At 41.9% G+C, this 14,132-nt stretch overlaps 4 protein-coding genes across 4 annotated transcripts; 2 read left to right on the forward strand and 2 right to left on the reverse strand.

The window, feature by feature from the left end:
• Nucleotides 1-1,516: 1,516 nt before the first annotated feature.
• Nucleotides 1,517-4,075, forward strand: PKNH_0506500 (uncharacterized protein; the record flags this gene model as incomplete). Its single annotated transcript, XM_002258163.1, has 11 exons — nucleotides 1,517-1,546; nucleotides 1,751-1,826; nucleotides 1,978-2,060; nucleotides 2,168-2,267; nucleotides 2,474-2,547; nucleotides 2,653-2,707; nucleotides 2,903-3,028; nucleotides 3,186-3,252; nucleotides 3,383-3,458; nucleotides 3,708-3,788; nucleotides 4,016-4,075. The coding sequence occupies 11 exons, from the start codon at nucleotides 1,517-1,519 to the stop codon at nucleotides 4,073-4,075; spliced, it is 828 nt and encodes a 275-aa protein (XP_002258199.1).
• A 744-nt stretch (nucleotides 4,076-4,819) lies between these two features.
• PKNH_0506600 (arsenical pump-driving ATPase, putative) lies at nucleotides 4,820-5,953 on the reverse strand (the record flags this gene model as incomplete). The annotated part of the gene is made up of 1 exon (XM_002258164.1): nucleotides 4,820-5,953. One exon carries the CDS (start codon nucleotides 5,951-5,953, stop codon nucleotides 4,820-4,822), a length of 1,134 nt encoding a protein of 377 aa, XP_002258200.1.
• A 1,115-nt stretch (nucleotides 5,954-7,068) lies between these two features.
• Nucleotides 7,069-8,271, forward strand: PKNH_0506700 (conserved protein, unknown function; the record flags this gene model as incomplete). The annotated part of the gene is made up of 1 exon (XM_002258165.1): nucleotides 7,069-8,271. The coding sequence occupies one exon, from the start codon at nucleotides 7,069-7,071 to the stop codon at nucleotides 8,269-8,271; it is 1,203 nt and encodes a 400-aa protein (XP_002258201.1).
• A 35-nt stretch (nucleotides 8,272-8,306) lies between these two features.
• On the reverse strand, nucleotides 8,307-13,652 carry PKNH_0506800 (conserved Plasmodium protein, unknown function; the record flags this gene model as incomplete). Its single annotated transcript, XM_002258166.1, has 1 exon — nucleotides 8,307-13,652. The coding sequence occupies one exon, from the start codon at nucleotides 13,650-13,652 to the stop codon at nucleotides 8,307-8,309; it is 5,346 nt and encodes a 1,781-aa protein (XP_002258202.1).
• Nucleotides 13,653-14,132: the final 480 nt, after the last annotated feature.

The following is a 14,132-nucleotide window of genomic DNA, read 5'->3' on the forward strand; positions in this document are numbered from 1 at the left end:
ATGGCCAGATGACCGAATGGAATGTGGGTCTCTCATTGACATTGCTATTTGGAAAAAAAAAAAAAAAAAAAAGAGCATTAACACGGCTGGTTAAATCTGCGAGAAAAAAAAAAAAAAAAAAAAAAAAAAAAAAAAAAAAAATTGGCATTGGGCTAGCTAAAAAGAGCTGCTTTTCCGCTTGACCAAAATATTTGCGCGAAATTGGAAAATTGACCAACGCTCGGGAAAGGAGCACCTTCATATCTACACATCGTAGCTCTCATTTTAGCTAATTTTTCCATGAACGGAAAAGAGGAAATTTGCTAAACTACTGCTGCACAACGTTGTATAAGCAAAAAAAGGGGAAGAAACATTTTCAAGAAAACATGTTGGTGCATGATAAATAAGGAGCAAATTGCGTGTACTTTGCAAGCATTTCCCAGTCCAAAAGTGAAGGGAAAAAGGTATAAACAATGTTGTTATTCCATGTACAGTTACATTTGCGCTTATACGCGAACGTTCGTAAGTTCCAGTGCCCATATATATATAAACATGTGCCACGCGTACGCTGCGCCAAAATTGTTTCTTTCCAGTTGAGAGCATAAGAGTGTGCAAATGGTTCGCGCGCACCATCCGAACCAGCGAAAAATTAGATTATTTTGCGAAACTTAATTTGCTGCGTGACACACCCCCGTACTTTGAAAAAGAGTACGCTGAGCACATTCATGTTAAGCAAGTGGCACCCCACCCGCGTAAAAAAGTGATTTCGCACTTGTCCCCCCACAGCTGTGGGGTCACCTGCGGGAACGGTTGCGGGAATTTTTGTAGGAAAAGTTGAAAAAAATTGAAAACAACTACTGAAAAACTGCTGAAAAACTGCTGGAAAACTGTTGGAAAACGGCCGAAAAATTGCGCAAGAGTTGCACGACAGTGGCAACAAATTTTGCGAAAGAAAAAAGGCTAAAGCACAGAAAGTTTTAGGAGTGTGCAAAGTTGCCACTGTGTTAATGGTTCAAAAATAAATTAACAAAACAGACACTCCTCGCGCGGGTATTGTTCGTCAAGTTTGCCCAATTTTACTTAATTTTACTTAATTTAATTTGGGGATTTTGGAAATCACAAAAATAAGAAAAAAAAATAGTTGCTGTTACACGTAGGAATGCTGCTTAAACATCTACAGTGAGCGTTACCAAACCGTGAAAAAAAAAAAAAAAAAAAAAAAAAAAAAAACGGAAAAAAATGTTACGTATATATGTACGCACTGACAGTTGACACATACACAGTTCTTATGTTTACCCTTAAAGAATGAATTTACTCATAAAATTATAATTAAATGTGATATAAATTTTTTAATTCGAGTTTTTTTCTTTTAATTGAATTTATTACCAAAGGGAGCATAGATACTTCCCACACACACACACCCAATAAGAGGAAAAAAAAAAAAAACATACCCATTGTCAGGTAGCAGCAGAACACGTGATTATGTTTTAGGTTTAATTAAAACATTATTTTGCCTTTTAACAAACCCAAAGGAATTATGGGAAATCATTGCTGTGCAGGAAGAGATGTAAGGAAAATAGAAATAAAAATGCTCAATTAAAATTGTATGAAAACTGTTCGAACTGTTGCCCCTAAATGTGTTGAGAGCGCATTCATCAAGAGTTTACGCACGAATGGGCAAGAGCACACATACGTTATCACAAATGTACACTCATAAGAATATATACCCATCTACATATCCACATACACGTGTGTGTTTTCCCCATCTAAGCTACTCTACAAAAATAAGCTGCAAGAATTTGGAATAGAGGGGTCAAAGACAATAAGAAAATTGTTATCCTTTACAAGTAAGCTCTTCCTTTTAAGCGTTTCTTGTCTACAATAATTGTTCTATTTTGATTCCGTAACGTTAGAACCTACTATAGGCGTCTTATTTCCCCTCCTCTACGCATAAAAAAAGAAACAAACAAAAAAAAAAAAACATCGCTAATTTTTTAGGTAATGACATTCTACGGTTCGACAAGGCATATGACGAGAATGACGTACAAGAGTTCGTGAATTTATGTTCGTCCACATGCGAGGTGAGGGCAATGCCAAAAGGGAAAGAACAACTGCGTGCACTTATTGCGCAACTCCGCATATATACATCCGTATCTGAGTACATAATTCTCCTATCCCCTCCCTGCAGATTGAAAAGTTAGAAGATAGAATGCACCCCTGGGCGGCTGACCCTAAAACGATAGGCGCACTGTCCGCGACGCAGTTGGCCATATTGGCCAGTAAAGAGAGTACGAAAAATAAATGAGAAAAATATATTTAAAAAGTATCCCCTTTTTTCTACTTCCAAATGGATACATTATCTCTACGTATATGTATGATAATGAGTTTGAGTGCAGAATGCGTGGATGATGTTCTAATTGAACTGATTTAAGATCCTTCGCATTATTGCTTCTCCTCATTTATTCATCTTTTCCTCTTCGCCACTCCTCCCAAGATGAACCCCATTACAAAGACGCCATTCGTGAAGCCGACGGAATACCCGTTTTTATAAATCTGCTAAAATCTCACGTAATAACTTTTTAGGGGGAGAAAAAGCTGAGTAGTTTTAAGTAAAGAGAAGATATTATTTGTGCGTTTTTCTTTCACTCTGCTTCTCTTTTTTTTGCAACACAGGAACTGGACAGAGTGCACGCGGCCGTCGTGGCGTTATCCTTTTTGTCTGTCGACAGTAAGGAGCTGGGAGAAATATATATATATATATATACATAGTATAGAGCGAGAACCCCTGGGGACCGAAAAATAAAAGGCGTCGATGAAGAAGTGCCATATACGAAGCGCAGCAGGGTTAATTCACACGTGGACGAACTTATGCACCCCCTTAGTTTCGCAATTCCCACATTCATAATTCCCCTCCTCTCCGCAGATGTGAAAAACTGCATTACGATGTTTGAGAATGGCGCCCTGCCTTACCTGATCAGTGGGATGAAATCAAACATTGACGGCATGAAGGCGGCTTGCGCCCAGACGTGTAGAAATATTTTCGTTCTGGGTGAGTGTAACTGAACATGTGTGTGTTTGTGTGTGGGGTGTAGGTATTTCCCCGGAGAGACCAACTCCACCGCATGGGAGTTTCCTCGGATGTGTCTCCCCGAGCCAGTGCCTCACTGCAAAGTTGTCCATTTCCTCCTCATTCCCCTTTTTTGCAGACAAGAAGTACAAGAAGGAATTCTTAAAATTGGGAGGAATTACACAGCTCGTTAATTTGCTTGAGATGTAATGACTGAGAGGAGCGAGGAGTGAACTGGTGCTTGCAGTTCGGTTCAACACACGCTCCGTTTGCCCCGACATCCGTGTGTTTGCCTACCCATAGATCCATTCCTTTTTTTCTCTTTTTTCCTCGCAGGCCGCGCAAGTACGACGATAGCCAGCCGCTCTATACACAGCTGGAGGCCATTTACCACTTGGAGGATTTTATACTGGTAGGCCCAGGGGGCGCACACCCATATGTATATACATATATATATATATATATTTTTATACTTTTATTTCTCGATTGTGATGGTTCCACGTAGATCCGGCGCGCCCAAAAAAAAAAAAAAAAAAAAAAAAAAAAAAAAAAAAAGGCTCATGAAATGTACCCAGATATACTCACTTGGGAAACGAAACGAATATGTCCATTCTAATTTTTTTTTTTTTTTTTCTTTTTTTTGCTCCGCGTATCTGAGCAGAATGATGGAGACGAAGTGCCCGAATTTTTGGAAGCCGTTAAAAACTCCAACGCGATTAAAAGTTTGAAAAATCTGCAACAGGTAAGAGGACGGAGTCATTTCTTTTTTGGACTTCCCCGTGGGAGCCACACAAATGTGTACATATGCAACTACAGAACGTTATGTGCACACCCTGTACAAACCACATGTCTACCAAGTTCATACCACATGCCTACCAAGTTCATACCACATGTCTACCAAGTTCATACCACATGTACCACGTGAACTACACAACATGCACACACATTGTGTTATTTCCCCACGCGCAGTGCCCCGAGCAGGACGTGGCTGAAGCCTCGAATGTTCTCCTACTGAGACTGACGGACTAAGTTTCCCCCCCTTGGCCTAATTTTTTTTCACACACATGTGGTTTACATTGGTATTTATCTGTGCACACCGCGGACGTGTATGTACTCACGTCCTTCACCTCCACACTTCTACTTTTTTTTTCGTTTGTCTTTTTTTGTCATTTTTTTTGTCACTTTTTTTGTCATTTTTTTGTCACTTTCTTTATCATTTGTAAAAGAGTGATGCTTTTGTTAAGAGTTCACGTGTCTGAGAATTCGAAGAAGTTTTGTACCTGCTTCGCCTTCATCACAAAAAAAAAAACTTTCACACAAGCATGTGCAAGTGAGCACGTGCAACTGCGCTCACGTAAGCGTATATATTTATATATGTGCACGTATGCCCATACAACGTTGTATGCATGTCAACCCCTTCCCTGCCTGGTCATTCCGACGCGCCAAGGATAAGACAGGCACCCCGCATGTACAACTTCTCAGCTGTTATTACCTGTGCCCGTTGTACCATTCCTTGTCACGTGTGCAAGAGGGGTAATATAATCAGGTTTACACGCGCATGTACAAGTGTGTACTTACATACGCACATGTGGACACGCGCGTTTGCTCTGCGCGCGGAGGATTCGTTAACTTTAATCATTACGTAATGAGAGCGATCTTCCGCAGGATCTTTAATTTTTTAAGCTAACCAGATGGGTTACATGGTTCTCTTCTTTCCTTCCGTTGGCGGCGCGAATGCCTCTTCCCTCTTGTATTTTTCCTTTGCGCAGCTTACTACCCCTCTGAACGGTATATGGGAATATCCTTAGACTCCAAAAGCATTTCGGAAAAGTTGGAGATGTTTTCTAGTCCTCGTATTTCGCTCTTCAGTTGGGGCATGCAGACGATGTGAAAGTCGTTACCATAAAGATTTTTTATCTGGGTAAGATATTTTGACTGGAGTTTTCTTCTCGATATGTACACGTCTTCAAGTTCTTTGGTTTTCTGTACAAGGCTACTAAAAGATTCTTGGATTTTTTTATCTTTAATTTGTTTGAGCAAACCTTCACAATGGGATACATTCACCGTTGGACAGTCTAGAGGAAATACCACCTGATTAACAACTATGTTGTAACAAGAAATATTCTTCTTCGTTAGTTCCTGTATCAACCGTTCCGTTTCGTATACACTTAAAAACTCAGGGATACAAACACATACAAAAGTCGTCTTTAATGGATTTTGAAAATTTGACTGAATACTAATTGACATGGCATTCAGGTGATTAATTTTTTCGTAAATTCCTTCTAATTCAACTTCATTATTTGTAAAACTTTTCAACATATTTAAAGTTCCTTTGAGTTTTTCTCTCAAACTTATTAGATACCCTAATGCCTTTTTCAATAACTCTGGAAAGGCCAACAGACGCAAAGTATGTCCCGTTGGGGCAGTATCGAACACAATAACTGAGTACTTCATATTCTTTATGGATTGCATTAGTTCAGCGAAACATAAAGCTTCATCAATTCCTGGAAAACTTTGAAGCAGTTCAGGAATTATACTGTCGAAGAATTCTGTTTTGTTCAATTTGAATGCTGTGTTTTCAGAGTACGTGGTGTCTATTTCCATGCAGTATAAATTATCGAACGAGTTGATCAGGGTTGGTTGATTGGTAAATTTCTGATTAAAGGCATCACTTGTGTTGTGTGCTGGGTCTGTGGATAGGAGTAAAACGGATTCCCTCCTTTTCGCTAGCTGTACCGCTATTGAGCAGGATGTTGTGGTTTTTCCCACGCCTCCCTTTCCTCCCACAAATATCCAGTTCAGGGTTTTATTTTCCAACAGCTTGCTCAAATTCGTATCATATTCCTCCTCATCGTATTCGTCGCTCTCCAAGGTCAGGGAGCACGACAGCGAGTCTGCGTCGCTCATCGTGGTTGGTGGTTTATTGGCAGTGGGGGGTTGTCGCCGTGTCGGCAGTGGGGGCCTGCTAACCCGTTAATCAACTCGATGTAACGGTTGATTGCACTTTGTGGGTACCTCCTCCTGCGCGCGCACCGTCACCTGGAATAGAACTTACGGACAGGTGCTGGTCCGGAGGATTCTCTTCCGTGTTGAATAAGGGGAGAGGCAAAAGTAGGGTGGCGGTAAAAAAAAAAAAAAAGAAAATTTTAAAATAATTCAAAAAGAACTCACAAAGAACTAATAATTAACTCAAAAAATAAAATAAAACAAAATAAAATAAAATAACGTAATGTAAAATAAAATTCACAAAACAAATGGGGAGGGACATGAGGACCAAGCCAATCAGTGTACTGCTCCGTGTTTTTTCCGTGGGTAAATGCCCAAATTAAGCCGCCTTAAATGGACATATATTCTGCTACACTTGCTAATCTCCGTCGCCTTGGAAAATCTCAAATGTGCTACTTAGTGTACGTCATTTACATACGTATGCTCACGTTTTGTCGTATCTGTGACATCATCAGGGTGACATTTCCATCAGATTGACATTCTTTGAAATTGTGAAAAAAAAAAAAAAAAAATAGCTATTTTCCGCGTGGCGCGCCGAACACTGTATATCTTATTTTTACAATTATGGGTGATTTTTTTTTTTTTTTTTTTTTTTTTTTTTTTTTTTTCCTTCTTTGCGCACAATTGCGGGCTCAAGGCGGTGGAAATGTTATAAGGGGTAAAAATGTTACAGGCGATAAAAATGCGGCAAGGTGGAACGTGCACTCGGAGCATTAAAAATGGTATAAGCAACCCCTCCCCCTCCACGTTTGTGAATCGCCCCCCCATCAACAGGTAGGCAAATGCGCCAATTCATTTAAACCGTTACTAATATGTTGGCAATGCCAGTTGCAAAGTACCGGGAGAGTAGAGGCGCAGTTTCCCATAAAAATGGCGATCATTCACATCTGTTATGATTGGAGTTGCCCCCTTGGACGCTACGCCGGGCACCCTCAACTCGTTTCCATCTATCTCCCCCGGTGATGGGAGTGCCCAAAATGATAAGTCGCTTTTCCTCCACATGTATCAGGAGGGGAATGCGTAAAGTACTCCTCCCCAAGGTATGCAAATCTCATTTCACCGCAGTACCCCACAAAATACACCAACTGGAGAAGCAGCCGGGGATATTCGAAAAATTAATACACATAGGCAAGTACCACATTGAGAAGGAAGAACTGAATGAGGGGGAGGAAAAAGACGGGTTACGTACTAAATTGATGAATAGGCAAATTCTAAATAAATACACAGAATGTATAAAGGCAGATTACAACAGGTTGAAAAAGGAGTTAGCGAATGGGAAGGAAAATTACGTCAAAGGAAGGTACCAGGAGTACCTATTCGACTGTATACAGAATAATGAATACTCCGACGTAATTATAGCAGATGTCATTTACGAAAAGGAGAAAAAGATTCTTTGTGTAGGAGAAGGGAATTTATCTTTTAGTACTTTACTGCAGAAGGAATTGCGTCCATGTCAAGTAGTCGCCACTTCAATGGAAAGCCCAAATGTGTTGCAAAGGAACTATGGGAGCATTTTTTCGAAGAATTTAAAAATATTAGAATCGTGTGGAGGTATCTATGTTCCTGAAGTTGATGTGGAAAAAATTGGAGAGCATTTTCTGCACAACACATTTGACGTTATCATTTTTAACTTCCCATTCGTACTTCCATCAGATGACTTCATACAAACCAAATGGAATATACAGAAGGAAAAGCTTCACAGTGACAGGAACATCTTTCTCAAGTATTACAAAAAATCTGAATACCTTCTACTCAACAAGATACTTTATTGGCTATTTAAAAATGGTTCTCTACTGCTTAAGGACGGTGGCTTTCTACACCTTCGCCTCAATGATAAGTACTTAACATGCGACTTTGCCAACACGTTCTCCTTATCTCTTGTGGAGAAAATTGATTTCTCTGCTTCCTATTTCATTTATAAATCACTGAGGTATGTCCCTAGCATGATGAATGCCTCCTGTGGATCTTCCTCGAAGGGCCCTCAGAACTGGACAAAAAATGTTATGTTCACCCCCCAGGGGAAGGTCTTCAGGAGCTTCAAGATGGGCCACACCTCCACGTTGGTCTTTCAGAAGGGGCGGAGCGACCGACTCGACCAAAGCGACGGGAGCAATGATCGAGACCATAGCAACGATCGCGACGATAGCAGCGATCACGACGGAAGCAATGATCGCGACGGAAGCAATGATCGAGACGATAGCAACGATCTCGGCGGATAGCGGTTTGCATAACAACTTCACATGAGCGCCCCATGTCACGACTTGGCGTCGCCACGCCTGCGAGGGGCCAAGTTCGCCACCTTGCTGTTCTGAAGAAGGTCGTACACCACACTGGCCGAGGAGAAGTTGAAGGGGCACCCGAAGTGGGCCATCAGGCTCCGGTACTTCTTCACCTTCTCGCAGAATATTTTGTTGCACTTTTCCATCTTCCCCTTCAAGTGGTCCTTCACCTTCGTCTCATTGATGAAGTCGTTTTTTCCGCTTGTTTGGGGGATAATGCATTCTCCCTTTTCCCGACCCGCTAGGTTCTTCTCACCCCCTCGGTTGCCTCGTCTGCCATTCCCCCTACCATCACCCCTACCATCACCCCTACCGTCTCGTTTGCTCTCCCCTTTGTCCTTTGGTATGTTGCCGTCTCTACCGCTGCTGCTCCACGCCAACCGGAAGGCGGGACTCATGAAGAGGTATTTCCTCCAGTACACAGTCATATCGACGGCAATCAAATTTATGTTCACATCATCTGACTTCACCAAAATGCAAGCGTATAAAAAAAGTTCCAAGACTTTAATGAGAATGCGTTCTCTATCCCTCCTTGCTCCTGCGTCCATATATAAATAATCACTCCTCTCACTCAGTAGGTTGCTATTTTTCTTTACCGTTAAGTCGAAAATTAATTTTTCGTTTTCTATGTGCATTTTGTCATAGCAGTCATTGACGAGAGTACGTATATCCTCCACGTCGAATTCTCTAAAGAAGTAATAGTCTTCGTTTAGCCTCTTCATCATCTTTGCCTTTCTCTCGCGCGTTGAGCTCTTCTCTTTGCGTCCATCTGTTGACTCACCACACGAGGGGATATATAACGAAGCATTAGATTCGTCGCCTAACTCGCCCCCTAACTCGTTATGTACCTGATCGCTTAAGTTGCCACTCAGCGCCCTCTCCACATCGTCATAATTTCTCATAAAAAAACGATTCATGAGATGGTCTGATATATACTCCTGCAACACATTATTGGGGAAGCTGAAGTTGAAAGTGGCTTCGTCCTCTTTTCTCGCACCTGCCTCCTTGCCGCTAATAGAGAGTTCACGATCCCCCAAGGGCTGCACATAATTCACGTATGAAGCCAGGAGATGCATCTTACTGTAGACGCTTTCGATCGAGTAGGAAAAGTCATTCAATCTGCACGTCTCAAAAAATATGCTAAAGAGTTTTTTATTCAAATTTCTTATAACACAAGAAGAAACAGAATAACATCTGTGAAATAAAGCATCTCTAGAAGGAACACCAAAATTAATGAGTACATGATTTATGTTGTCCAACAGAGGAAAAGAGAAACTCGATAAGCTATTCATCACGTAATTCTTGTCCTCATACATGCAAATACTTACATCGTTTCGAGCACTCAATTCATTGAGAGAGTTTTTGTCTAACTTATTAGCGTTATATATAGAGATTGGTTTCAACCCATGTGTGTATTTAAAAAAGTAATTGATATTTTTATACTTCTGTACTTTGCTCTCATATATTGGACATAGGTCACAGGCATAGCAGATGAGCTCGACTAATCTCTTTACTCCACAGTTTGGAGGGTACACTAGGAATATTATGTTACTTTTTTCTTGGTACATGTCTGATGGATCATATCGTTGGGCACTACCTCCCTTTGGGAAGGTCGTTCCCCTCGGGGAAGGTTCTGTTGAATGTGCAGAGGGTTTCTTCCCATTCGAGGGCTCCTCTACCCCCTCTTCTGGAAAGAGCTTCCTTAAAATTTTGTATAATTTTAGAACTTCATTTTTATGCCCAGCAATTTCGTAGAGACTGTTGGGCCGAAAAAACACTCTCCATAAATTTGTCACAATTTTTAGCTTCTCACATTTTTTCATATTATGCGTTATGCTTCTCTTGAAGGAACTCGCACTGTCATTGTTGAGTTCCTTTTCGTCGTTGGACATTTCGCCTGACTCGTCCGTGTGCTCGAAGTAGTCCTCCGCGGATATGTACTCCAGGGATGACTCATCATCATCGTCATGGTCATCGCCATGGTCATCGCCATGGTCATCGCCATGGTCATGGTTATGATCATCGCCACCACCACCACCACCATCATCATCGTGATCACCCCCTGGGATACGTATTTTCTCCTCAATGTGATTGTCTTTTTTCTTCCGTTCCGAGTTGTCTTCCTTTGACTGGCTACTCTCAGATGGATTCATCAACGGTTGGAGACTGCCTCTCGGGGAGGTGCTGGCTTCACTGTCCGTGTGATTCTCCTTGGACCCGATTTCTCCGACAGAAATACACTCTCCTCCCGTCAGATCACAAGTTAAAAAACCATCCTTGATGTAGCATGCGGAGAAAACGTCGCAGAGGTTTCGGACGAAAAGTACAAACGAGGAAGTCTCCTTGTCACTGCAGAGGGAGGGTTCCGACTGGAAAATTTTGTCACCACCACGCAGCGGAAGCATCAACTCCTGATGCTTCTTTCTGTACCAGTGCAGCAGGGAGTTCATATCGGAGTGAAATTTCCCCCTGGACAAATGCAAAAACAAAAAAAAGTCACTTAACCGTTTCGCCAAATTAGGAAGCAACATATTCTTATACTCATCATGAGGAGTGTCTAAACTTTCAGACAAGCTCTTCCGTATGGCTCTGCAAAACTGAAGCACCTTTCTTTTAATAGATTTGATCGGTGCACTATCTATATTAGACTGGTTAATTAGAAATTTGTACCGTTTTGCATTATTTTTATTTATCGGGGCAAAAAGATCAATTCGCTTTTTTACATCTACATTTAGGTGGTGTAAAATTGCCTCCTCATCAAAAATTCGACCTTTAAAATTTGCCATTTTTTTTACAAAGTCCTCACTTAAACCGTGTCCAATGATTAATGAGTTGCTTCTCCGTAAGTTGTTCGTGATTCCGTACCCTACATCTTTCAGCTTCTTCGCCAGTGCGAAATTGCTAAAGAGAGTGAACTTTCCCGCGATGAAGAAGGTGAAAGGTTTGTTTGAGTGATCTCTCAAAAGCTCTTCTGAAGCGATGCTTTTCCCGAAGGAGCATTTCCCGGTGGAACATTTTCCCGTGACACCCTTCTTCGTGACACCCTTCTGGAGACCTTTCCTTCCTTGTTGAACCTCCACGTAGTCGTTGTACTCCCTGTCAAAATAATACTTGTTTAAAATTCGAAGAATTTTGATCCTCCTCTTCTCGTTTAGAATATCATTTACGTTATCATTTATCCTAAAGCTATTTTTAATGGAGGTTAATTTTTCCTGTACGTTATTGTTCATTTGGTACAGGTTCGTTTCGAAATGGTTCCCGTGCGCGCCGTCTTTTCTCTTCTTCTTTTGTGCCTTCTTTGAGTGGTGCGCCCACGCGCCATCTGGGTGCACCATGGGGGGGAAGTCGGATTCGCCAGAGGGGCCACCATCCTCATCGGAATCATCATCATCACCATCGTTATGGTCGCTATGGTCGTTATGCTCGTTATGATCGTGATGGTCGTTATGGTCGTTATCGTCATTGTTGCCCCCGCTTATATCCACTGCGCAGGTTTTCCTCGCCTTTCTGCAGAACTCGCTAACAAAGCCAACGTTCAGGCACGTTTTTCTGTCAGCCCTGTTGGAAGAGTTCTTGTGCCCTCCCTCCGCATCGACATCCCCTTGGGCATCTGTGTCAATGCTCGTGTGCGCACCTACCCCTGTATAACTGACTCTCCCGACCCGAACCCTCTTCGTTTTGGCTCGCTCCAATTCGAACTCATGATCTGATTTTAACACTCGTTTGTTTTCTTTTACAGAATTTCTCCTTCCTGATGTTACGGGGGTGTTCGCATGTTCCTTTGGGGACAACTCATCATTGGTCTGACTCCCTTCTTCCCCTCCATCACGTCCATCGGGGCTATACCTTTCCTTTTTTTTTTTCTCCAAATAGATTTCACCATCATTTTTTCCGTATCTTTCTCCGTCGGAAATGGAATTTCTCTTGTACGATGGGTTTAGCGTTTTGATGGTGTCTGCATCGTCTCCCCCGACGCCGCGTTTAAGTATACCAGAACCAGATTTGCGTTTGGGTGTGCCATCAGCAGTGTCCTGTTTGGGTGTGCCATCAGAATTGTCCCGTTTGGGTGTGTCATAAGTATTGTCCCGTTTGGGTGTGTCATAAGTATTGTCCCGTTTGGGTGTGCCATAAGTAGTGCACCGTTTGGGTGTACCACTTCTGGCGCCATGCCTACGCTTGGACCTCCCGGTGCAGCCCAAGGTAGACCCGCTCCCGTCGGTATCCGCACTGCTAAACCCACCCTCCGAAGCACTGTCCTCATTCACATTCACAGTAATTTGAATATCATTTCCGAAAAAATTAACGAGGGAGATTTTCCTCGCCTTCACTACCTTTGCGCATTCTTCAGGGGGCGAAGAAGAGCGCACAACATTTTCCTCTTTTCCGTCTCCCCTATTTGGTTCTGAGTAAACATTTTCAATGTTATTCCCTTCTGTGGGTAATATGGAAATAAGGTCTACACGGGGTTCCTTTGACTGATCTTGCCCAGGAGTACCATCCACACCAGCCACACCATCCACACCAGCCACACCATCCACACCAGCCACACCATCCACACCAGCCACACCATCCACACCATCCTCTTCCGTTACGTTCATTTCCAGCGAGCTATTCGCACCATCCCCCTTATGCTCATCATCTGGTTCATTTTTTTTTCTTTTGAGTCCCCTTTTTGTTTTGTTCATCTCGTCTTGGGGTTCTCCATGGGGGGGTGTGCAATCGGGGCGAATTTCCTCTCGTCTTTTCTCTTCACCATCAGTTTTTATGTCCCTCTCTTTCTTCCCTTTCAAAGTCGCATCAACCGTGGGCACCCTACTGACGTCACTCGACAAAGAGGACTTCACATTGGCAATTCCACAAATTTTTGCAGACGAGTTTACATTGATGCTCTGCACCCCGCTTGTCGCTTCATTTTCTACTTCTGGTGAGGAATAAAATATGTTTTCCTCCTTTGGAGGATATTCTATTTGACTTGTCCCTTCTTCCCCCCCTGCATCTACATCAGTGAGCAACACGTTTTGGTCGCAAGTCTGGTGCATAGTTTCCTTCACTTGGGAATTCCTCGGTAGAGATTTTATACTTATGTTGGAAAGTATACCCGATGCGCCTTCGTCGGCGTGTGGGTTGTTCTCACAAATGAGAGCGTTCTGTGTCCGCAGTATTTTGGCCACTTGGCCACTCTTTACAATTTTAAAAAAGTTGGTAATTTTATTTGTGTATTTTTCGACTTTTTTTTTCTTCTTCTTATCGGTGTTTGTCTTCGTGGGGGTATCTCCCCTGATGGGTTCACTCGTGATGGATTCTCCCTTGATATCCTGCATCTCCATCCATGCAGCGGGGGTGGACGTGAATGCAACAAAAAGGTGTGTAAATATTTTTTGGCATGCTTTTCCCACCCCCTAGCTCCAGCTGAACCTTATGTCAGGATATGAAAAGAGAGTGATACCTCATGGGCTGCTTTAAAAAAAAAAAAAAAAAAATGATAAAAAGAAAAACAATAAAATTTACATTTTCGTTAAGTGAACTAACGAATGAGCACTTCGAGCTCCTCTCAGGTGTATACCCTATAGCATGCAAATGATGCACTTATTTTGTGTATTTTTTTTTTTTTTTTTTTTTTTTTTAGGAGAAAATTTCGAAGAACTTACTGTGTTTGGGAAGAGCATACGAGAGAAAAAGAAAGAAAGAAAAAAAAAATCATTGCACATTCTGGATGTATATATTTATTTTTTAAAATGTCCCCCAATTTACTGCATACGAAATGAATATTTAAACGTATCTTTCTCTTTTCCCTTCCTTTA

The sequence above is a fragment of the Plasmodium knowlesi genome (genome assembly GCF_000006355.2).
Source record: "Plasmodium knowlesi strain H genome assembly, chromosome: 5".
Lineage (NCBI taxonomy): Eukaryota > Apicomplexa > Aconoidasida > Haemosporida > Plasmodiidae > Plasmodium > Plasmodium knowlesi.